General features: G+C 37.9%; 1 protein-coding gene and 1 long non-coding RNA gene across 2 annotated transcripts in view; both read left to right on the top strand.

Annotated features, from left to right (window-relative positions):
• Positions 1-27,083, top strand: part of wwox (WW domain containing oxidoreductase) — a 250,812-nt gene that overhangs the window by 6,233 nt on the left and 217,496 nt on the right. Inside the window, exon 5 of the mRNA XM_067437062.1 lies at positions 22,804-22,910. Within this exon, the coding sequence (XP_067293163.1) occupies positions 22,804-22,910 (107 nt within the window). The remainder of the gene's footprint in view (positions 1-22,803; positions 22,911-27,083) is intronic.
• LOC137065102 (uncharacterized) lies at positions 14,423-17,788 on the top strand. Its single transcript, XR_010901594.1, has 4 exons — positions 14,423-14,772; positions 15,049-15,147; positions 15,418-15,464; positions 17,504-17,788. It is a non-coding gene; the product is annotated as an uncharacterized lncRNA (long non-coding RNA).

The raw sequence follows: 27,083 nt of genomic DNA, 5'->3' as shown, positions 1-27,083 counted from the left end.
ATCCACTGTGTGTGTGTGTGTGTGTGTGTGTGTGTGTTTGCACCTGCACCCTGCGTACATTGATCCTGCAGTGCGTGTTTGACCCCGGCTGATGCCTCCCATTCATTCCCATTAGCGACTCGGCCGCTTTCCTTAATTCTCCTCTATTGAACCAACTAAAAGTTATTTACCGTCTCGAGCGCCGCTCACTTCACTCACACTGACCTGAGACCTGCTGTTTACACACACTCACACACTGAATTACACAAACAAATTACTCATATTATTGTGTTTTATTGATTTATTTTAATATTTGTCCCTTTTAATATTAATATTTTATATTTTATTCATATATATATATATATATATATATATATATATTGATTAATTGCATCTACAATAAAAGTTTGTTAAATATATACATCATGCATGTGTGTGTATTTATATATACCTAATAATTATATATATTTTATACAATTATTAATTAATTTTCTTTATGTATCTTTTTTCTGTGATTGTTAGATAATTAAACACGTACGGATGAATTTTTAATTTTTATTGTAAAGTACAAAATAAAGAAAAATCTGAGATATTCAAATTTTAATGTTTTTTTTTTTTGTCCCACTTTTGTCATATTTTTAGTAGTTAAAAAAGTGTTTGAATGTATTTCTTCATTTTTAATTTCACTTTCATTTATTTATTTTTCTATCAAGTGCGTTAGTGACTGTCACATTCCCACATGAATTGTCTGTTTAATATAAATCTTTCCAGCCGTATTTGATAAAAATAGGTGAATCACATAATTTTGTTTATTCTTGATTCTCTAAGCAGGAATATTTTTTTTCTAGCATTTCTTCCTGCCGATGCATCATCGCACTTTTCATATTTTTACTGTCGAGAAATAAGCACAACGTCGCACCTAAGCATCTGAGACCTCCCAGATCTGCCCAGGTTATGTTGTTTTTCTCCTCTTCTTCTCCCAGCAGGCAGTCATAAATGAATGATAAATCTGTGGCGTGGCTGATGGCAGGTCTGGTGTGTGTGTGTTGAGGTTATTCTGGTAGAGCAGGTGTATCTGGAGATGCTGATGGATGCTGTGTGGCGTCACGCTGCTCTTACGGGCCTGTGTTTGTCTCTCTGAGTCTCGGCGCCGCAGACGTGGATGCATGTGTACGTTTATGGCCTTCTATATTTATTCTCTTGCTATTTTCAGTTCATCAGTTCTAATGGATGAGGCAGGCCACTGTTATTCACACACGCTGAAAAAACTACTTATTTAAAGGTCTTTTCATAAAGGCTTTTTGTATTTACATCTAAATAATATTTTCTTCCTAAATACGTTGTTACACTGAGGAGTTTAAATGTGGTGTCTTTGCGCTTTCAGAACATTGCTTTTATTGTCTGAGTAATCTGACATAGCAACTCTGGTTCGACCAATAGCGTGAGTTTGGGGGCGTGGTTATTGGTTAGGCTGACCAATGGCGGCTGGGGGGAGTGTTCAGGGAAACCTGTTTTGATTCTGTTAGTCACCTTTAAACCTAAAAGATCAAAACAAACATTCAAACATTTATTTTTACCATTTTTATATATATATATTAAATTGTGATTAATCGCGAGTTAACTCATGACAATCAAGCGATTAATCGCGATTAAATATTTTAATCGTTTGACAGCCCATATATATATATATATATATATATATATATATATATATATATATATATATATATATATATATATATATATATATATAATATATGGGCTGTCAAACGATTAAAATATTTAATCGCGATTAATCGCTTGATTGTCATGAGTTAACTCGCGATTAATCGCAATTTAATAGCAGATTTTATATGTTGTAAATGTATCTTAAATTAAGTTTGAATTAAGTTTTTAATACTCTAATCAACATGGGTATATGGACAAATATGCATGCTTTATGCAAATGTATGTTTATTATTAATGAAACCATACTTCAGTAATACAGCATGAAGACTAGATATGTATCAAAGGTCATAGATGTTTATCACAGAACTTGTTCATGTCTCTTAAGCCTAAGCTTAAAAATTCAGAATAAGCAGTTATTTCTCTCATTTTAAGAATATAAATAAAGGTAGTATTACTGGCAGTTTAGTTCAGAACAGGGCACAGTTTGTGTGAAACACTGGTGATGTGAGAGCTGTCATGCGGACCTGTGAGTGCAGCAGTAACACACCATACCCGGATGAGGTCCATATTCCACGTGTAGGAATATAGTGCGGCCCCTTTAAGAGACGCGCTCTCTATTGAACTGCCGGTATATTGCGTGTGCACGCCGAATTGTGCCGCGATTCACGCGAACAAGCACTCGGGAGCGCTCTTGTTCAGAAAAGTAACCTGTGCATTCGTTTTAGCTTATTGTAATGCATTTAGTTCAATGTAACACATGTACTGTAAGTGGTGATGTGTCAATGATTTACCTCAGATATGAGCGAGAGTGAGCTTCAGTGTATTCGCGCATCGCGCTCGGACTGCAGAGAATGTGCTCAATGTAAACAGACTTTTCTTTGGACCTGGTGTCTAGGGTTAAACAGAATAATATGGTAGCTTATAGGCAATAACTGCACTTTTGGTTTAGAATATTAATGTTAACCGGTGCGTTAACACGCGTTAATAAATTGAATGCTGCGATTGCCCCGGAAACCCCGCAAACAAAAGCAACTGCGCTAGTGAAAATATTTAAAACAGCCATTGTTTTTTGTAATCTCAATGTTGTTCATCACAGCACCAATACTGGATACTTAAAGACTTAATAGGCTATTTATTTTCAAACTTAAACATGCTTATGTTTTAATCTGGGGTCCATATAATATAAGAGGTCCATATAATTCTATTATATAATAAATTTATATATATATATATATATATATATATATATATATGTATATGTGTATGTGTATGTATATATGTATATGTATATATGTGTATATATGTATATATAAATTTATTATATAATATGGATATATATATATAATATGATTATATGGACCTCTTATATTTGGTTGTTTGGTTTCCTTTTGGAGTCTCCAATGATCCTTGAAGCTTGCAGAAAATACAGTTTTGTGTAATGGTTACTTTAGTTATAGCAAATTATGACAAAATAAATATGTAAGATAAATGGAGACTGTTTAATTTCATAATAAGCATGTGATTAATCGTGATTAATCGTACAAAACAGGTGCACGATAAAAAAATGTAATCTATTGACAGCCCTAATATAAATAAATAAATTGAACTTGAAATGAAAAGGAAGCACAAATATTAGTTTGAATTTGCATATAGATAATACCGTCACTTCTACAAGCACCGGCGTTGTTGTGACATGTCTAAGTAATGCCATTCGCAGCATTATATAATATAACATCTCGTCCGTGTCCGAGAGCTGGCTCCCAAACTCATATCCTTGTTTTGTTTTGCAGAAAGCTCGGTGTCAGAACAGGAAATGGAGAGCATAAGGTGGCACAGGGGATGAATAACAAGCCGTACTGACGGGAAATCTTCAGTTTTATGTGCCTTGATAAATGCCATGGCCGCTGTGTGTTTCCAGTTTAATTGAATTTTGATGGCCGTATGACTGTGTTTCTGTGCCCTCACACCAGGGTCGTGTCTCTGGCCTCTCTCCATCTCATCCGCTCAGCTAAAGCGAGACTGAAGTCCTTCTGTGCTTCCTCTTTCTCTAGATAAAGCGTACAGTCTGTGTTTTGTGGTGAACTCCTTCAGATCTAACACTCGAGCATCAGGTCACCCGTGAATCTGATGTACACACTCGCGTACTTTAGCTCCGCCCGCTGTCAGTTGTCATTGGTCCAGAGTCTCTGCATAACTTCCCATAAAGCATTGACTATCTTCTGATTGGCTGTGATTGAGTCAAGATGAGCAGCACTTCCCAATCAACCAATGATGATACAACGGGTTGTTTCATTCAACCATATAAAAATGATTGTTTTATTAAATATTAGAGCTGTTAAAATGAACATGTTAACGCATGCAATTATTTTTTCCCAGTTTAATGTATTAAAGGTGCAGTGTGTAATATATATGAGGATCTATTGACAGAAATGCATTACAATATACATAACTATATTTTCAGTGGAGTATGAAGACAGTTGTGTTTTTATTACCTTAGAATGAGCCATTTCTATCTTCACACACCCTTACAGTGAAGTCGCCATTTTGCGCCACCACGGTGGCCCCAAAGAGACAAACATCTCTACAGAGTGCTAGCTACTCTCTGCTGTCTCAGACGGCCACATCTTTGTCCTGTCTTGGCCACCGTAGCTTCTCTATATGCATTGAAAGGGAGGCGTGAGTGTGTGCAATTCACAACCTCACCACTAGATGTCACTAAAATGTACACATTGCACCTTTGAAAATATTTAACGCAATTAAATCAGTATTCATATTTTCCTGTCATCCTTTGGCTTGCATTATATGATCACGCTTAGCCTAGAAATCTAGACGCACCCTAGCGGCAGCAAATTTAATCTGCCCGCAAGTGTCGTCTAGGAACTCTCAATACCCTTCTGAGCTGTATTCCTCTCAATCTGGATGGGCCAATCACATCATGTATAGAGTCGGTGGGGGGGATGGGGCTATAATGACAACAGCCGAGTTGCGTTTGTGTGCTTCTAGTAAACACAGAAACTGGCGAACGGCGGTCTGTCGAATCAGCTTTGACAGCGACTCTGGAAGACTTGGAGTTGAGCTTTTCTCTGAGAAAAGAACAAAGAACGGCACTGAAGTCATTCTTAAGAAGGAAAGATGTGTTCTGAGTTTAGCCGACCGGATACGGCGAATGTTTAATCTATCAACGAGCTCTGCTTCACCTTCGTTGCTCTGGTTGGTGTAGCGCTATCCTATCGCGTGCAGAGGGAGTTTGAAAGACAACCGTTTATCCGCCCCTCGGATTGAGCCGTCAATGGTGAGTTTCCAGACCAAACATCTTGATGTGGGTCTGGCTTGTCAGGCTAGATCACGCTGTTATTCATGCAAAGATTTTAAAACATTCACATGTGACACGACACAACGCAGTGAGTGCAGAATCTCCACACACACACACGCACTCAGAAAGCTGCTTCAGACAGTGCTTGAACTGACAAAAACACACACAATTATGCCAAAATGCCCGTTTTGTCGAGTATCTTCACCAGAACGGTTTAAAATGAGTTAAATGAAGTCTTAAATGACCATAAAGAGTTGTTAGAAAATGTGTGTCAGCTCCTAAAGTGACAGGAGCCTAATAAACCTGCTGCTGTCTGTCATTAATGATGATCAAACAACACAAGACAAAGAGAAAATCACTCTCTGCTCTTGACCTGGAGCCTGTACCATGTTGGTAGATTAACAAACTCAGGGTTACATGATTAGTTTTGAGTTGACAAAACCAAACCAATCTATTCAGGCTTTGTTGGTGCCATGATGCTGATCATCAGCTTTCTCTGTCAACTCAGGCTTTAATCCTGAGTTCAGGTGACATCAGCAATGAACAGCCAATCACACGCTGTGACATCAGCAGTGAACAGCCAATCACACGCTGTGGATCACCGAGATTCACTTCTCACGAGAGAAGCAGCAAGATTCATTTCGCTCTTCTGCAGAATATTACATGATTATATAATAATCATATGATATATCAATGATATAAAGAATTTAAACCAATTTACACAGCAAGAAGAAAATAGCTATTTATGAAAGAAGACAACTAAAAGAAAAAATATTATACGTCAATGCAAGTAAAAGTTATGAAGAGAGTTATAGAGAGAGAATTGAACGTTTAAGCTCAGTCAGCTTTTTAATAGATTTTTTTAAATAGCTTTGTTTATTGATTTTAAAGCTTATTTGTATGACTATATAGGCTATTAATATTAATTTTAACAAAGTGACTATTATTAATTTACTAAAATGATAAATATGTAATTGATTAAGGGTATAATAATTACATAAATTATATCTAAATCATTCAAAATTATTATTATTATAAATAAGCATTGTTAAAAGCCAGATGTTTTAGTCTTTCAAAAACGATTTGCTATGTAATGACCTTTAATTTGGAGCAGAAACAGAGGGAGTGGCTTTACTGCATCGGAGGTGTGTCACTTTACTCACAGCTGATTGGTCCAATTTCAGTTTGAGATCGTATCCAGAACATAACCTGCCCTGGAGCAGGTTAGCCATGGAGCATAAGTTACTGTGGCGATGAACACAGCTAAAAGCCAAACCACTTTAATGGTACCTAAAACCCAGGATTGGCACAAACTTAGCTTAAACATATCTGGCTATCCAGCTAAACCGGCTTCATGGTATAGGACCCAGGTCACTTCTGTGGCTTTAATGAGGATTCGTTTGTGTTTCATTTATAATGTATGCAGTGAAGACTTGATTTCTGGATATATCCTCGATATTAGACATACCTGAACATTCCTGAAAAAGTTAAGATTGATAGCATTTAATTACACTAAAATGCTGAATGCCTATAATGGCTAAAATTAAGACTAAATCAGTTTCATAGAGACGTCAGTAGCAGTATTAGTATCAGTGAGGCCAATAAACAAATATATAAAATATACTGTTTCTACATTCATTTGCAGATTAAATGTGAAATTATTATAGCATAAAATTAAATTTTAGGGAGATTAATCATGATTAATTACAGAACAATTTGTGATTTAATGTTTTTTTTTATTTTATTTTTTATGGATTTACGGCACTAATAATTATATTTTCATTATGGACCCTATTTTAACAATCTGAAACGCAAGTGTCAAAGCGCGAAGCGCAAGTAACTTTGTGGGCGGGTCTCGGTGCTGTTGCCATTTTCCCCAAGAAGTCCTCGCTGCAGCCTGCAGCACGATGACGTACTGGATCAGATCCAACGCGTACTGGACGCGCATGCGCGGTGGTTTCATTCACAGTTCGATGACGTCATATACGCATGCGCAGAAGAGTTTTGGGGACATCATTGAAAGCACAGGAGAGTTTTGCTGGATAGATAAATACTCAAACCGCTCGCGCAAAAATAATGATTAATAACATGCCCACGCCATCAGGACACACGTTTTGCATTTTCCCATGAATGTGTAGGCTACTGGTATTTTAAAGTTCTTTACAGATCGTGTTGCATTGAGGATTAAAATTACAGAGACAATTAGGCTACTTGACTAATTTTTCCTTCCACTCAACAGCAAGTATGATCAGAATATATCAAAATTAACTGTTTTGCATGCATGTACAGCTAAACTACATCGAAACTAGGATAATTTAAGCATTACATTTATGAAAAGATGATTTATTAATCAATAATTACTTAATACTATTTATCAGTACTACAACTACACAGTTTAGAACATCATCTATATACAATAATGATCATACATTAAGACTAGCACATACGCATGATAAATTAACTCAGAGATCGGTATGAATGACATTGCCATAACGATCCACCATCCAGTACGTATTGGATCTGATCCAGCAACGTCATCGTGCTACAGGCTGCAGCGAGGGGTGTCTCATTTTCCCGGCGGGATAAATGGCTCTTGCGCCCGGCGCAAATCTAAAATGGGTTGGTCTGAAGTAGCTTCATTATTCATAGGTGTGGTTTGGGCGTAACGTGAATAAACCAATCAGAGCGTCATCCAGCATTCCCTTTAAAAGCAGCTGCGCAAGTTCCCTTATGGATCGCTATTATTATGGCGTATTTACCAGGCGCACGCCAGGAGCGGTTCACAGCCTGAATAATTTGTAAGCTAGATTTATGCCTATTGTTTCACATCTTCATATCACACCACAATGATTTCCGTCATCTCATGTGTTAATATTTTTTTAGTGTAACAATTTATGATTTGCAAAAATAACTGCTGCATCTGTGTAGATTACATGAGCAAAGTGTATGCGCGTTGTGCCCGCTATACATTATGGTCAAGCATGCGCCCTTAAAATAGCATAATGAACAACACGCCGCTGACTTTAGACTGGGTTTTTTCTAGTCAGTGGCACAATTGTTTAATGGAACCGCAAAATAGCTCCAGGGATTGTTTGCGCCGGAACACGCCTCCTTTTTTGCGCTGAACCGCCCAGGGAGCGCAAGTTCATTCACTAGTTTAGCGACGTGCTTCTGTGGAGGGAAAAGCGCGCTTTGCGTGGGTGTAAAATAGGAATGACACATGCGGCGGTGTACAAAGTCAATTGCGCTGGGTGCAAGATAGGGCCCTATATGTGTTTTTTTAAAGAAGTATCTTATTCTTACAAAGGCTGCATTTATTTAATTAAACACTTTTATTTTAAAATAAATAATTAAAAAGCCATTACTTCAGTGTCACATCATCCTACAGAAATCTTCCTCATATGATGATTAATGCTCAAGAAACATTTATGATTATCATCAGTGTTGAAACCGCTTTATACACATAACTCATGCATTTTATTCTGAATTATTTGATGAACTGAAAGATTTTTCACCCCTAACATTATATGGTGTATAATTGTTTCCACAACAATATTAGGCAGTAAAACCTCTTATTAACATGTATTATTATTAATAATAATATAGTTGAGGTACTGTATTCAGAATATCTCTCATACTCTCTTTTATGAAGTATTGAGGACTATCCACAAGTGCAAACCCCGATCGCGTGGCTCTTTAATCTTCGGTGTGCCTGTGGAGCCTGTTATTGATATTGAGTGTCAGAGGAAATGGAATCTGAGGCTTTTAATGTGTGTTTCATGTCCCGTTTTGATGAATCTGTTTATCGGCTCTGTAATGAACACCAGGTATGGTTGGTTAGTCAAATTATTGAGCATTATTAACCTTGGATGAAATTCACAAAGCACGGAAAAAACTGATGTAACATGCAAGAGAATTACAGCTGGGGATAAAAGGTTCGATAATGATTACGCCCTCAGTACCACCCGTGTGTGTGTGTGTGTGTGTGTTTAAGGCCTTTTACTGGCTTTTAAAGGAGGGAAGCTTCTTAAAACGGTTCGGAGCGCTTGAATGTGAACTCAAGTGGTTTATGGATCGCTTTGCTTTTACTATTGTTCCAAGTGCAGAGATATTAAAGTTGCATGATGACTCTTTGCTTCTCTCTCTCTCTCACACTCACACTCACACTCACACTCACTCACACTCACACACACACACACACACACACAAACAGACTATGTATGGATATATAACAATGGCATTAACGGCGTTCCCGGTCAGATTCGCGGCTTTCTGGCGTGAGGGGTTGCCGTGGGGACGGCGTGACCGTTGTAAGCCTGCGGCACAATGAAAAATGACGTTGGGATTTAGCCGAGGCCGCTTGGGGGTCAAAGCTGGTGTGTGTGAGGCAAGGGCAGCAGAGGGCAGCCGGGGGCAAGAGCAGCGGTGTGGGGCTGGTCAGGTGGAACGCGCTCCTCACACTCCTGTAATTACAAACCATACATTTCACTTTGGCCCGTGACAACATCTCCCCCAGTCCCAGATGAAGATGGGGGTTATTAATGGTGTAAATTAAGGCTCCCTGCAGACTGATGGAAGCACCACACTCCCTGTTTTAACCCCAAATATACACTCACCTAAAGGATTATTAGGAACACCTGTTCAATTTCTCATTAATGCAATTATCTGATCAACCAATCACATGGCAGCTGCTTCAGTGCATTTAGGGGTGTGGTCCTGGTCAAGACAATCTCCTGAACTCCAAACTGAATGTCAGAATCGGAAAGAAAGGTGATTTAAGCAATTTGAGCGTGGCATGGTTGTTGGTGCCAGACGGGCCGGTCTGAGTATTTCACAATCTGCTCAGTTACTGGGATTTACACACACAACCATTTCTAGGGTTTACAAAGAATGGCGTGAAAAGGGAAGAGCATCCAGTATGCAGCAGTCCTGTGGGAGAAAATGCCTTGTTGATGCTCGAGGTCAGAGGAGAATGGGCCGACTGATTCAAGCTGATAGAAGAGCAACTTTGACTGAAATAACCACTCGTTACAACCGAGGTATGCAGCAAAGCATTGGTGAAGCCACAACACACACAACCTTGAGGCGGATGGGCTACAACAGCAGAAGACCCCACCGGGTACCACTCATCTCCACTACACATAGGAAAAAGAGGCGACAATTTGCACAAGCTCACCAAAATTGGACAGAAGACTGGAGAAATGTTGCCTGGTTGGACGAGTCTCGATTTCTGTTGAGACATTCAGATGGTAGAGTCAGAATTTGGCGTAAACAGAATGAGAACATGGATCCATCATGCCTTGTTACCACTGTGCAGGCTGGTGGTGGTGGTGTAATGGTGTGGGGATGTTTTCTTGGCACACTTTAGGCCCCTAAGTGCCGATTGGGCATTGTTTAAATGCCACGGCCTACCTGAGCATTGTTTCTGACCATGTCAATCCCTTTATGACCACCATGTACCCTTCCTCTGATGGCTAATTCCAGCAGGATAATGCACCATGTCACAAAGCTCAAATAATTTAAAATTTTCTTGACTGTACTAAAATGGCCGCCACAGTCACCAGATCTCAACCCAATAGAGCATCTTTGGGATGTGGTGGAACGGGAGCTTCGTGCCCTGGATGTGCATCCCACAAATCTCCATCAACTGCAAGATGCTCTCCTATCAATATGGGCCAACATTTCTAAAGAATGCTTTCAGCAGCTTGTTGAATCAATGCCACGGAGAATTAAGGGAGTTCTGAAGGCGAAAGGGGGTCAAACACCGTATTAGTGTGGTGTTCCTAATAATTATTTAGGTGAGTGTATACTTCAGCTCACCTGCTGCTCTCTGGTCCCACCCCTTTTGATGATTCATGACCATATATGGTCACCAGATCTGCCATTGGTAAGATAAACTGGTTGCCCCACCTAGGGATTGTGCGATGTCTATCGTCTACGATAATATCATAATTGTTATTTTAATGATATGTGAGTGGACATTATCGAGCTGTGCAGGCTTTCACTGTGGGATTGCTATGCCTCCAAAAGTCAAGATTTAAACAACCAGTTTCCCCTGATGAGTTTTGATTTATATCAAATTATGTATTTAAGCAATCTGACACAAGTGCAGTTTTTTTCTCGAATATCAGAACGATCAAGGTTGTCATTCAATTAACAGTATGGGCCATATCACACACCCGGAGCGACGCGAGTGTGTTTGCTAGTTTCAGCCAGATGCAGTTCTCATGTTCACGTCCATCTCCACAGTGTTTAAATATCAAATGCACAGGCACATCTGCTCCCCCATAAAAGTGTGTGTGTGTGTGTGTGTGTGTGTTCCCCCATGGGCGTCTGGTCTAAACCAGGTGTGTTCAGGAGCATTGTTATGCCCAAAACACACCCATGACTCATTAAGAGATGAGGATAAGTTGCAGAATAAGGAGGATAGTACAGGATGGAGTCGCGGTGCAGTGGTTGACGCATGAAATGCTGAGCTGCGGTGCTCATTTGGAGGTTTCAGGTTCGATTCTGGCCCACGACATCTCACAATCTCACTCTCTGCCTTTTTATTTCCATCTAAAACAATGTTATGTCAATTCTACACTTTAAATCTGTCTGATAAAGCAGAAAAAAGCATGACCCGATAATTTAGGGCAGTGGTGACAGAGGAGATCAACGGGAATCGTGTGGGTGAATTACAGCGTTAATCTATCCGCTCTTTGTGCTTATCTTGGCTTGATTCCCATGCGTTCGCTCCAGCCACGAAGAAAGACCAGGATGTGACCTGGAGAAGAACTTAGCAAAACAATAAAACCATCAAGTGACCCCGGAGGTCATCCCTGGAACATCCCGTCTTCAAATGTGCTTCACGCCTAACACGCGGGACACTTGAGGTTCAGGGGGTTAGTTCAAAGACCTCAGCGTGCTTGCCTAAACATGATGTGGTCATTTAACTTGGTGTTTAAAGGCCCACTGAAAACAAAATTGAAGTTTTTTTTTTTTTTTTTTTTTTTTTAAGCTTTTAGTATGACTGTTTGAATAAGCCGGTGTGTTCCAAAACAATGACATAATTTGCTTTTAGGAGATATAAGCATTCAAAACTTACAGCCTCTCGCTTCCGTTAAAACAAGTTATAGATTTTGACCCCATTGGCAGATACGTTTGCTTGTTTTAAGAAAAAACTCATTTATTTTTTATATTTTTCCCCAGAAAACAAGAAAAAAATATCATGTCATTTTACTTATCTAGTAAATGCATCTTGATTTAGGAATTTTTAGATATTTGGACTGGAAATGAAAAAAATACTAAATAAGGAGCATTTTTTGCAGTGCACTGCTGTAGCTACGGCTGAAATCGGTCAGTTGTTCACACATTTACTAATTTCTACATGGTGAAATGATTTAGTGTAAATAACCAGACTTCATTCGCCTCAACTGAAAGCATATTTACACACACAGACACTCACACACATCTGGTTCACTATCTTTGTGGGGGCTCTCCATAGACGTAATGGTTTTTATACCGTACAAACTGTACATTGTATCCCCCTACACTGTCCCTAAACCTACCCATCACACACACACACACACACACACACACACACACACACACACACACACACACACACACACACACTGCCCCTAAACCTACCCATCACAGGAAACATTCTGCATTTTTACTTTCTCAAAAAAAAACACCTGTATGATTTATAAGCCTTTTGAAAAGAGGGGACCGCTGGCTGGTCCCCACAATGTAATATAAAAAAGGGCACACATACATACACACACACACACACACACCAACAGCTCTGGTATAAATTTAGACTGCAGACACGAAAGCACAGCGCAGATTCGGCGCAGAAATCAAAACATATCTGAAGCATTTTAATTCTGCATTTCAAAGCGATATGGAGGAGATTATGATGATAAACGGTTAGAGGAAACTGGCTTTACCAAACAGAACGGCTCTAGTCAAACAGTGATATTATTAACGCAACGCTATTGGCTGGTTCAAAAAAGGGGAGGAGCTTCTAACAGCTGGAGCCGTTTCAGGAGAAATGACTTCAACACATTGAATAATGCGGCGCGTTTCAAGGCACTTCAGTGGGCCTTTAGGAGACGAGTTTGGTCATTTTTTTTCCTTTTTCAGTGAAATGTCATGCTAATTTAGCTGGACGCGCGCGGCTCTTTGACGAACATGCGGAGTCATTACGTCCAAATTAATGTCAAGCCCCTCTTATTTTCCATAAATAATACATGACGGGTCGTGGTTGTCGTTAAACATGTTCTAATTTGTTCTCCATTACAAAAAACAACAGTGTTGATTAATTCACACTTCAAGCTGAACAAGCGCCACGATTTCTCCAAGGTGACTGCGAGCTGCTCTTTTGATCAACACTAAGGCTGCTCTTTCTCCATTAATACGGCTGATGGATGTGCTGGTGGATCTGTGTTTTGTCCGCTGGTTTGCTGGCAGGGAAAGCTCTTCTTGTTTGTATGTTGGTGACTTTCTCAGGAAGGAAGCCCCTCGCGCAGACACGCGGCCTTCTCCATTACTCCTAATAAGGTGTCATAAAATTGAATTCCATGCTTGGTTTGTCAGAGAGGAGTTCTTATCCGACTCCAATTTTGAGTTTTAATGGGTAATACTCCTTAGCGCTCGCCTCACAATTAGGCCTCCTAGTTACCTTTTAATGAAAATCAGATTAAAACATAATCTAATTAAAGTTCATTTTAATCCACGCTATCGTCCCGACTGTCTGTGGCTCAGAAACACGCCGGCACACTGTCAAACTCGCTTCGTTTGCATAGAGGAGGAAGGCCAGACTATCAATCAAGGCTTTTTACATATCTGTGTGTGTGTGTGTGTGTTGGGAAACTCGTGTGAAGTGCTGTTCTCATTCCAGGACACACTCCGCTTCAAAACCTCAAATTGAAGAAAATAATGCCTATTTATAAGACTACTAAGATTTTTTTGCACCCCCAAACTACTGTAAACCTTCCATATTTTTCTACTTTTCATTTTTTATTACTATTTTCAAAGATAATTATTGTTATTTCATTAATGTATTGTTTTTTTCTGTTACAGTGACTATTACTAGATGTTTTTATTAAGAGTAAAAAAAAATCAGATGTATGATTCTACATAAATACATAAACAAAAGCATCATGAACATCAATACCTAATTTCACAATTTAAATAATTGTATTTATTTAGTTACATCAATGTAATATTTTACTTTATTACATTACATTTAACTATTTATTTATATCAAATCATAGAAATAAAATGTAACAAGACAAAGCAACTCACAAGGCACTCAATAAATGAATTCAATACCATGACTATTGCATCACATAGCTATAGAAATATTACTGAAATACACACTGTAAAACCTAACAGTGAAATTCACTAAATGAAATAAGTTCATTTTACTTAATGTTACCAAAAAAGTTAATTCAACTTAACAAATATGTGTGATGTTAACTCAAAAATGTATTATTGTAAGCAAACCTCAATCTAAATAAGTTACTAAAACTTTTTAACTCTAATGGTTTAAGTTACAGATATTTATTTAATCTAGTATTTTACATCTATGGCCAATTAAATAACTAAAAGCTGATAAAATAAATAAATAAACAATAGTATATACATTAATCTACCTCATATTAAGCCTACAGTCTTACATTAAGCTCTTTTAAAGTCATTACATTTAGTCATGTCAAAGTATCATCCCAGTGAGTTTCCGAGGTAACAAAAACCGCACCATTTTCCCTCCTTCAGTCCAGTCACAGCAGGACGGCTCGCGCTACAGTCAAGAAAAACAAAAGGTAAGCGTTTCAAACTTATTTATTCATATTTCGCTCATGTTTGAACGTTTTCAGTGTTATTTTCGTACCTCTTTTATGTTTATCCGAAGATTAACCAGCTCAGTAATGTTGTGTGTAAAGTTAGCCAGCAAACAATCTAACATTAGGAGCAAATGCGCTATTGCACCAGTGTTATCAACGGTAATGTACACGTTTGGAGTTAATTAACGTTATGCTGTTTTACACTGCAGTTTGTCAGCGGGGAATTAAAAAATATATGTTTGTGCTTTCTCACAGTCGGACAGATAAACGCTGGCTTTTGAGACAGTTGGCCATCTTTCCATGTCTCTCGTCTCGTGCCACAGTGACGTTAACTAACTTACGTTAAAGCAAAAGGTAACGTTAATGCAAACTCACGCATTCCTTATATTACAACCGTTTTAAATGTATTGTTAATCGAATTCGAGTTTCCTCTATCATATGTGATGCTAGTTAATTTGACTAAAGCAGCTGAAGCTCCGGGGTGAACAAAGTGACTTGAGGAGCATTTTAGATCCTGTTTTGCTAACGTTAGATAAAATGTTAAACTGTTATTTGTTTCTCATGACGTTTTCTCATTTGAAACTCACACTAACACATTGTTGCCATGCTTTTAAATCTTTTCAGAGCAAAGACGAAGGTGCAATGGCAGCAACGTGGCTACAATTCTATGAGTAAGTAAGTTAGAATTAACATTGAACAAATCAATGGAATTTTGTAACGTTACTGTGCAAAATGCAAATGATAACGTTATGAATAGTTACATAATGTTCATACAAATATAAGTTTGTTCTTCAATTTTAATTTTTGAATTAATTGCTATTTTTGCAAACGTAATTATGACCATAAATGTCTTTTAGCACAACTTGTAAGTCTTCTGAAGCAATATGATTTTTTTAAAAGGCTTAAAGTCCAAAGTCCAGTCTGTCTATCATTCAAAGTCATGTTGTATTGCTTCAGGAGAATACTGGTCAAGTCTTGAAAGTTGTTGTTATCGTCGGCTTTCCTAATATAAACAGAAACATTTCGTGTGTTATATTTTCACTGGCAGTTATCCTGAAGTTGCCTTGGGTTTGTAAAGGTGTAAGGTAATTGGCAATGCTAGATTTGCAGTGGTTGAAAGAAGTCTTGTCATGAATCATAAAAAAAACTACGATCCTGGCAGGTCTGTTACTATTTAAAAGGAAGAGTCAGGAGATGTTTTCAAGACACAAGGTAGGACACATGTCAAAACTACATTACATTTATTTAGCAACATGTTAACCTTTCAGCTGCCACCAGCATAAATGCATGGTGTGGTTACAGTGACTGATAGTTGATCATTCAAGTTGTCTTAAATGTATAGTCCACTTGCCAATACAAATTCAGTCATGATTCATAAATTACCAACCCTCATATTGTTCCAAACACATAAGAATTTTATTAATCTGTCCATTGAAAATCTAGTCTTCAAAACGTTTAATTTAGGCTTTCATTAGCATATACATTGAGCACAGCAAAAGCTTATTTGACACATAATAAACCAATCTCAGCTCAAGCTTAAAGGAATCGTTCACCCTGATTTACTCCCCCCCTCAAGTCCTCCTTGGTGTAAATGACATTCTTCTTTCAGACGAATACAATCAGAGTTATATTAATACGTGTCCTGGCTCATCCAAGCTTTATAATGGCAGTGAATGGCAGCCCAAAATTTGTAGCCCAAAAAAGTGCATCCATCCATTTTAAAAGTGCTCCACACGGCTCCGGGGGAATAATAAAGGCCTTCTGAATTAAATCGATGGGTTTGTGTAAGAAAAATATCCTCTCGTGATTCAAAACGCTTGTGCAAGCCCCCGACATCATCGTCACATCATTTATGTTTTTTACGCTGCGTCCGCCGTCAACGCCGTGGCTGTTATGCTTTTTTACGCTTTATCCGACGTCATCGTTGTGCCGGAAACTAGTTATTTTCTTATTTTATAACGGGTTAAATATGGATATTTTTCTTATATAAACCCATCGATTCACTTCGGAAGTACTTTATTAACCCTCCAGAGTCATGTGGATTACTTTTATAATGAATAGATGCACTTTTTTGGCTTCAAATTTTGGACAGCCATTTACTGCCATTATAATGCTTGGATTAACCAGGACATTTATTAATACCGCTCTGATTATATTAATCTGAAAGAAGAACGTAATTTACACCAAGGATGTCTTGCCATTATCCATTTAAAATTTGTTAATCAAATCTGTCTTGTTTCACTTTGTCTACACCGGATGTGAGCAGCGCGACAGGACAAAAGAGCCCCTTATAGTCCGTTATGTTGTCTACACTGGATGCGGCGTGATGTGAGCGACAAATCTTTGACAGTAAACTGTTGCCTCTTTCTATTTATGACATACTGACATGAAAAACAAATGTTTTGCAATGTGTGCATTATCGCTTGAATTCAATTCAATTCAATTCGTCATTCAATTCAAGGTCTAGAACATTCGGCTGATACACCCCTGAAAATGTTTTTCCCCCAATTAAACCTTGCTGACAAACAACTTAACATCTTTACAAAATTGAACTACAGGGTTTTAAATAAGCACACGCTCAATTAAATCAACAATAATCCGTTCCTTATAACAACGTTTTTTTTATTTATGAAAATTGAAATATGGTGTCTGCCCTGACAAGGGTTATTTTTATATGTGGTGACACAAACTTTTTTTCCAATGCATATAGAAAAAGGAGCTTGACCAGGTGCAGAAGCCAACAGTCACCATCCTTACTGTCGAGGAGGAAGAGGGAACGTTACCTTTAAACCCACTGGATGCTTTGATTGTCTTTAAAGATGAGGTGGTGATGTCTGCCAAGTCTTCGGTCAGTGCAATACACTTAGAGTACATTAAAGATCATACAGTGCTTTTGCTTTTTGAGGAAACGTACCTTTTTACATAATTTTTTTTATTTTATATGTTTTGTTATTTAAATGTTATGACTTTTTTAAACATGTTTGTGCTGTTTTATTTGGTGAAAAAGTCTAATATTTTTTGTCTAGTTATATTTGTGCACATATGGCATACTGTATTTATGATGTAAATGTTATATTTCAATAAATTACTTAAAAATACCCTCCTGTTCTGTCTTCATTTTGTACCAATGTTAGCTTGTGCTTAGTCTTATGTAACTTAATCACTTTGAGTTTGATGAACTTAAACCATTTGCCGCAATCTGTTTCCTAAAACCATTTAAGTAACCATGTAGTTGTTAAGACTTAGTTAGATTTGTTACCTGAATTCAAACTGAATTAATAAAATTAACTTAAAATCTTTAAGTTCAGTTTACTCTTAATAATTGATCAACACTACACTAAAATATAAGTTTTAACACTTAAACAACACTAAAATATGAGTTAATTTAACTCAATGTATATGAGTTTTCAGTACTCATACTTAATGGTTTTAAAACTTAATTGGTTTGAAGCAATCGGTTTCCTCAAATGGTTTGAGTTACCGTAACTTGTTGGGTTTTACAGTGCATGAAACGTATTACATTAGTGTAAAATTTTGCCTTAATTACAGTAAATATTTCTACAGTTTATTGTGATTTGTTTGTTATAAAGATCGTGTACTAATAATGGTCTTTATATAATAATTGTTGTCTATTTTTTATTTAGGGGTGAAATATAGGCCAGAATTATTGAAAATAAATATTTTCAAAGATATTCACTGTTATATTGTAATTACAGTAATGAATTTTCTTCTGTTTTAGAGGGAATATTACTAGAGTTTTAGGATTTATTAAGCGTAACATTTTCTTTCAGTTACTGCTAGTTGCTCCGTTTTGTTAATACATTTTATTTGTATGGTTTTACACAAATAAAAGCATTATTAAAGGCATTGAACATTAATTATTAAAGGCATTAAAGGTTAATAATATCACTGTGTATTATTAACTTCTTTATTTCATTAAATGTTACTGTACACCAGTCAAGCATAGCATTATGACCGGTGAAGTGACTAACACTGATGATCTCTTCATCACGGCTCCTGTTAGTGGGTGGGATATATTAGGCAGCAAGTGAACATTTTGTTGATGTGTTAGAAGCAGGAGAAATGGGCAAGCGTAAGGATTTGAGCGAGTTTGGCCAGATTGTGACGGCTAGACGACTGGGTCAGAGCATCTCCAAAACTGCAGCTCTTGTGGGCTGTTCCCGGTCTGCAGTGGTCAGTATCTATCAAAAGTGCTCCAAGGAAGGAACAGTGGAGAACCGGCCACAGGGTCATGGGCGGCCAAGGCTCATTGATGCACGTGGGGAGCGAAGGCTGGCCCGTGGGGTCCGATCAAACAGACAAGCTTTACCATTTAAATTGTTCTAATTAGTAATGTAATATTTTTCCTTTATTACATTAAATGTTACTAATCATTAAATGTAATTTAATTTAGGGGTGAAATATAAGTACATGCCGGCTTACTTTCCTGTCCATAAAAAAGGTGGGAAGATCATTGGAAGGGATGTCTTTTGGAAAGAATGGGGCAGGAACTTCAGTGAGAAAAGTGAAAAAACTCACAATCAGTGACAGCTGTCAACTTTAATATCCACTGATACCCATAATTCCCAGCATCGGAGCGGCAGAGTCATGCCTCTCTGTGTGAGCCGTGTTGGCCTGTCAGGTCTTTTCTGAGCCATGACAGTGTAATATGTTTTACAAGCAGAATGGCCAAGGGTTATTTCACAGGCAGGCCAGCCGGTAAAGCGGCCATGCGTCCACACACACACACACACACTTTGAGTCCACCTGCTGGCTTCTAACACTCTTACACCAGCGCTTCAGCATCACGGGAGATGCAGAAAGCCCATTTATTTCGGTCTTTGTGCCTGTTTTACAGTAATAGGAGATTACGACAACAGCAGCTTGAAAAGTGGGCTTCGGCTGTAATCAAACTGTGGATTTAATTGAGCAGAGCTGGACAAAGTACACAACTTCATTACATGAGTTAAAGTTAAAGTACTGCTGGTCAATTATTACTCCGTTACAAGTGAAAGTTGTAAAAACTGATTTTTACTTGAGTAAAAGTACAGAAGTATTTGTTTTCAGAAGTACTTAAGTATCAAAAGTAAATTTCCTCTTTAATGTCGCCGCATTATTGTATTATAGTTGTATAAATGCACATTATGCCATCATGGTTTAAGCCAGTCAGTGACGCTCCATCTGACACACTAGCAGACGACTAACTTAAACTTATTTAAATACTAAAGTTACAAAGCTCTTTATAAAGCTGCTGTCACTTTAAGGCCGAATGCACGGATCCAATACACTGATACACATCTGATATTCTCACACTGTTCACCTTCACTGAAGACAGAATCAACTTTGTTTCTGTGAATACTCCACTAAATGAGCATTTGGACATCCGTCTTCTTCCATTGTGCTCTAAACTATAAATCAGTGTTTAATAAATGCTGTGAAATCATTGAACTTCACGAGACTCTACAAGAGTGATTCCTGAAAGGCTTTCTGCAGAAACCCCAACACCTTTTAAAGAAGAAAAAAATCATCACTGACTTTCAAAGCTGCGACAGAAACGACTTTCGACTTCGAGGACCTTGATAGAAATGTAGAGGAGTAAAAAGGACGATATTTGTCTTTCAAATGTAGTGAAGTTAAAGTCAGAAGTTTACAGAAAAAATAATACTCCAGTAAAGCACAGATACTCAAACAGTGAACTTTAGTACAGTACTTGAGTAAATGAGCTTAGCGAAGCATTCTGGGAATTGTAGTCTTTCATCCCCATGAGACAAAAATACATTTTTTCTCTTTTCTCAGTCTAGAAGGCACCAAATTAAAAAATAATTTCACATTTCTACTACATTGAGGACCCAGTTTAAATACAGATTCATCTTCCCAGCGCTGAAGTACTCCTTTAATGAGCACATGGCCAGCAGAAAGATGATTATGGGTTAAAGAAAGCCACGAGCTCAGGACAGCAGTTTCCTGACCCCTGGGGTTGTGGGACAGTGCAGAGTTAGAGGTTTGACCTTTGTGTCCTCCGTATGATGGCAAAACACACCGTTCGCCCCCATCTGAAATTCCGTCTGATTTTTTTTACTTGATTATTAATGTCGGGCTTGCAAACCCGAGCCATTGTTATGAACTTGAGGCTTTTTCTCGCGGTATCTATTCTGAGACACATGTACCTTTATGACTGGTGCCCACTCCGGGTAATAAAGTGCTGATGCCAGCTTAAGAGAAACTTTAAACACACTTGGTGTAATCAAAGGCACAATGCAAAACGGCAGGTCAGCAAAACCAGCCAAAACAATACCCCAAGTCCCCCCTAAATATAACCTTTTTCGGTGAAGCGAATGTTTTGTGTTTCTGCCTTCCCATACGGCGTATATTTAGATCATTGTTTCTACCTTTTGGGTTTGACTGACCCATTTAGAGCGGAGATTTCTGAACATTTGAGAAGCTGATAGGAAGTGTCTCAAATGGAGGATCTTATCACTCCGGCTTTGAAGTGCTTTAGGATCATGGGTTTAGCTGAAGTTGGTCCTGACAAATGACACATTATGATTTTATGTCTCCCTTTAGTCATTTATTCTTGCAAAAAAATCGGATTGCTTAACCAGTTTACAAGCAAAAAGCTTTATTAATGTACTTGAGAACCAAAATTGCTCAAGATATTATAACTTATTTTTAAAGATATGTATCGTTTTGATTTAGTTTTTTAACCCCTTTTTCTTGTTTATAACTAAACTTGGTGAGGCTCATGCTTATAACAAAATGACAGCATTTTCGGTAACACTTGATTTTACTGTTACATGTAATAACAGTAAATTATGCATAATTACATGCAACCCTCAACCAAACCCTAATTCTACCATAACCCTATAAAAAATATTGTTGGTTTAACTTAAAAAATTAAGTACCCTGGTTGCCTCAATTTTGAGTTCATTGAAATTAAAAATTTGAGTTGATACACTGAAGGAAATTTGTTTAATAAATAGAAACTCAAAATATTATTGTATCTGAACCACATAAAACATGTGATAAATCATCAAAATAGCACTATTTGGCATGTTCACTGCGTCATCAGAAATAAAACACACACAATTACCCAATATGCGTACTAAATCTTTTAATAATATTTTAATAAAGGTTGTCGAATCTCAAAAAATGTTCATTGTATTAACTCAAAATATTAATTTCAATGAACTCAATTTTAAGGCAACCAGGTAACTTATTTCTAAACATTTTTTTACAGTGTAGAAACTCAAAATATTATTGTATCTGAACCACATAAAACGTGATAAATCATGAAAACAGCACAATTTGGCATGTTTCACTGCATCATCACACATAAAACACACAATTACACAATATGCTTTCAAACTATTTTAATAATATTTGAATAAAGGTTGTCAGTTCTCAAAAATGTTCATTGTTTTAACTCAAATAAAATGTTAAGGCAACCAGGTAACTTATTTTTAAAATATTTTTTTACAGTGTACACGTACTTACTAAATATATAATTACACTGTAACAATTAAAAAAGTGTAACCCAATTTCCTAATAAAGTAAGATCTTATTCAAGATATATTTTCTGATAATACTGTAAGTCATTGTTACACAATTTAGATTTTCATGTAATGTATCTTTTGAAAGATATTTAGATTAGTACAGATTTTTTTGGAGTGTGAATGTGCTTACGATAGACATTTGTGTCATTGAGGTGCCTCAAGGTCTTGTCCTGAGTCCGGTTTCATTTCATTATCAGTAGTAAAGCTATTGGAGTTTCTTTGCTTTGACTTTATCATTTTCATCACTTAAAAAGGGTCTTGATTGAGTATCTTAAAAAAGTGCCTTTGGCTTTCTGTCTGATGGAGAATGAATCCAAGATATGGGGAACCCGTCCACCCTCTGCTCGGGTTCAGCCGCCGCAAATAACAGCCAGATATCAGTCGAGTGACTTATCTCAGTCTTGCCATTTCTCTTCTCCCACAATCCCTCTTCCACCCACCCACGCCCCATCTGCAGGTTTCGAGACGGCGCGATCTTTCGCTCTTCATGGCGCCCATGTGATCCTAGCGTGCCGAAACCAAAGTCGTGCCAGTAAAGCAGCAAGTCTGATCACAGAAGAATGGGTGAGTGAAAACCACACACACACACACACACAAGTTGTTTTTGTGAAATGTGGGGACATTCCATAGGTGTAATGGTTTTCATACTGTACAAACCGTATTTTCTATCCCCCTACACTGCCCCTAAACCTACCCAACACACGCGCGCACACACACACTGCCCTTAAACCTACCCATCACACACTAGCACACACACACTGCCCTTAAACCTACCCATCACACACACACACACACACACACACACACACACGTTTGTTTTTGTGAAATGTGTGGACATTCCATAGGTGTAATGGTTTTTATACTACACAACACAAACCATATTTTCTATCCCCTTACACTGCCCCTAAACCTATCCCCCCCCCCACACACACACACACACACTGCCACTTCCCAATACACACACCTGTGTCATACCCATGTCATTATACACATTTGTCTCCTGATATTTCTCTCACGCACACACACTACTGCAGTACAACGTCATCCCGTGTGACCTTTACATTTTATAAATCAGGTTTTGTGTAGCTGGCATCTCTGCCTTCTCATGACTCACACAATTAGGTGGAGCTTTGAGTCATTAGCGCTGTTTCATAACCTAGTGAGCTGTCCTGCTGTCTGCTTTCTTCACAGTCAGCATCCCAACTAATGCCCTCACATATGATCTGCTCTGACTTCTTCTTCACAGTCAGGCACACAAACAGGGCTGCTTGTCAGTGGTGGACACTAAGTATTTGAACTGTGCTTAAGTACATTTTAAGTATCTGTATTTTATCAGAGTATTTTGTATTTTGGAAAACTTTTACTTTTGCTTCACTACAGTCCACAGCGTAATATTGTACATTTCACTTTTTTCCTCGTTGTTCTGAAGAAAGCATCACCTTCTCGAGAGCTCTCTTAAAGGGTTAGTTCACCCAAAGATTAAAATTAGCCTATTTACTCACCCTAGGTCACCTCAAGTCATCCTAGGTGTGTATGACATTCTTCTTTCAGACGAACACAATCGGAGTTATATTAATAATGTCCTCCCTAATCGAAGCTTTATAATGGCAGTGAATGGCTGTTTCTGTTTTAAAATATATAAAAGTGCATCCATCCATTATAAAAGTGCATCTATCCATTATAAAAGTGCATCTATCCATTATAAAAGTGCATCTGTCCATCATAAAAGAGCATCTGTCCATCATAAAAGTGCATCTGTCCATCATAAAAGTGCATCCGTCCATCATAAAAGTGCATCTGTCCATCATAAAAGTGCATCTGTCCATTATAAAAGTGCATCTGTCAATTATAAAAGTGCATCTGTCCATTATAAAAGTGCATCTGTCCATTATAAAAGTGCATCTGTCCATTATAAAAGTGCATCTGTCCATTATAAAAGTGCATCTGTCCATCATAAAAGTGCATCTGTCCATCATAAAAGGGCATCTGTCCATCATAAAAGTGCATCTGTCCATCATAAAAGTGCATCTGTCCATTATAAAAGTGCATCTGTCCATCATAAAAGTGCATCTGTCCATCATAAAAGTGCATCTGTCCATCATAAAAGTGCATCCGTCAATTATAAAAGTGCATCTGTCCATCATAAAAGTGCATCTGTCCATCATAAAAGTGCATCTGTCCATCATAAAAGTGCATCTGTCCATCATAAAAGTGCATCTGTCCATCATAAAAGGGCATCTGTCCATCATAAAAGTGCATCTGTCCATCATAAAAGTGCATCTGTCCATTATAAAAGTGCATCTGTCCATCATAAAAGTGCATCCGTCCATCATAAAAGTGCATCTGTCCATTATAAAAGTGCATCTGTCAATTATAAAAGTGCATCTGTCCATTATAAAAGTGCATCTGTCCATTATAAAAGTGCATCTGTCCATTATAAAAGTGCATCTGTCCATTATAAAAGTGCATCTGTCCATTATAAAAGTGCATCTGTCCATCATAAAAGTGCATCTGTCCATTATAAAAGTGCATCCGTCCATCATAAAAGTGCATCTGTCCATTATAAAAGTGCATCTGTCAATTATAAAAGTGCATCTGTCCATTATAAAAGTGCATCTGTCCATCATAAAAGTGCATCTGTCCATTATAAAAGTGCATCTGTCCATTATAAAAGTGCATCTGTCCATCATAAAAGTGCATCTGTCCATTATAAAAGTGCATCTGTCCATCATAAAAGTGCATCTGTCCATCATAAAAGTGCATCTGTCCATCATAAAAGTGCATCTGTCCATCATAAAAGTGCATCTGTCCATCATAAAAGTGCATCTGTCCATCATAAAAGTGCATCTGTCCATCATAAAAGTGCATCTGTCCATTATAAAAGTGCATCTGTCCATCATAAAAGTGCATCTGTCCATCATAAAAGTGCATCTGTCCATCATAAAAGTGCATCTGTCCATCATAAAAGTGCATCTGTCCATCATAAAAGTGCATCTGTCCATCATAAAAGTGCATCTGTCCATCATAAAAGTGCATCTGTCCATTATAAAAGTGCATCTGTCCATTATAAAAGTGCATCTGTCCATTATAAAAGTGCATCTGTCCATTATAAAAGTGCATCTGTCCATTATAAAAGTGCATCTGTCCATTATAAAAGTGCATCTGTCCATCATAAAAGTGCATCTGTCCATCATAAAAGTGCATCTGTCCATCATAAAAGTGCATCTGTCCATCATAAAAGTGCATCTGTCCATCATAAAAGTGCATCTGTCCATCATAAAAGTGCATCTGTCCATCATAAAAGTGCATCTGTCCATCATAAAAGTGCATCTGTCCATCATAAAAGTGCATCTGTCCATCATAAAAGTGCATCTGTCCATTATAAAAGTGCATCTGTCCATTATAAAAGTGCATCTGTCCATCATAAAAGTGCATCTGTCCATCATAAAAGTGCATCTGTCCATCATAAAAGTGCATCTGTCCATCATAAAAGTGCATCTGTCCATTATAAAAGTGCATCTGTCCATTATAAAAGTGCATTCTCTTGCACTTGTGTGATGTTGCTTAAAACTCATGCAGGCATTTTTGCCCCAATATTTTGATTTTAGGAGCCATTCTAACTGTATTCCTTGGGCTCGATCATGCAGTGAGCTTTTGCTCTGCTTTATGTTCGTCGCCAATCAACTACATGATATACGTGACCCTGGAGCTCTTCACCAGTCGTGCGTCTCTCGGGTATATCTGTGGCGATAGCCAACAATACATCATAGAGGTCAAATTTGTGCATTTGTCTTTTATGCCAAAATCATATGGATATTAAGATGTTTTGTCAATAGAAATGTATTACTAGTAGTAATATGCATTGCTAAGGACTTAATTTGGTCAACTTTAAAGGAGATTTTCTCAATATTTAGATTTTTGTGCACCCTCAGATATGCATTATTGTCCTGTCCTAACAAACCACACATCAATGAATTATTATTTATTCAGCTTTCAGATGATGCATACATTTCAATTGCACTGGTTTTGTGATCCAAGATCACCGATGTATATTCTCTCTCTCTCTCTCTCTCTCTCTCTCTCTCTCTCTCTCTCTCTCTCTCTCTCTCTCTCTCTCTCTCTCTCTCTCTCTCTCTCTCTCTCTCTCTCTCTCTCTCTCTCTCTCTCTCTCTCTCTCTCTCTCTCTCTCTCTCTCTCTCTCATTCTTCATTAATATTCATGTGGTCTCGACGTGGCGTGTCTGTGCGCTCTTAGCCCGTCCCATCTCTCTGATAGTCTCCATTATTAGCGGGAGGGGGCGCGAGGGGCCGTCTGATAATTAACTTTGATTATTGCACTAATATTGTGGCGCTCTTGACACTCCCTCAGATTTATGAGTGTGAGAAAATAAACAAATGAAATGTAGGTGCTGAAGCAGAAAGAATAAGCTATTACGAGGTGCCGTAATTACAGGCATCCTGAGACTTGGAATTAGTTGATTAATTACAGGATGCCGATGGATTACAGGCGAATCTGAAGTGTTTTAGAGCAGCGGCGATATCTGATTGAACAAAGCCCCTCTCGACGGCAGATAACTCCTCACGACAGCTTCAAATCACGCCGTGTTTTAATAAATGTAGCAGCTCCGCTCTGAGGCGTTTTACAAGCTCTCCGCAATCCGCCGGCGGACAAATCGGCACAATCCTTTAATAATCAGAGTTATTAAAGAACAGTTAAATATTAAGGCAAATTACCTGG

Source organism: Pseudorasbora parva, chromosome 25, assembly GCF_024679245.1.
Source record: "Pseudorasbora parva isolate DD20220531a chromosome 25, ASM2467924v1, whole genome shotgun sequence".
Classification (NCBI taxonomy): Eukaryota; Metazoa; Chordata; class Actinopteri; order Cypriniformes; family Gobionidae; genus Pseudorasbora; species Pseudorasbora parva.
This window is presented reverse-complemented; position numbering and strand designations above follow the sequence as displayed.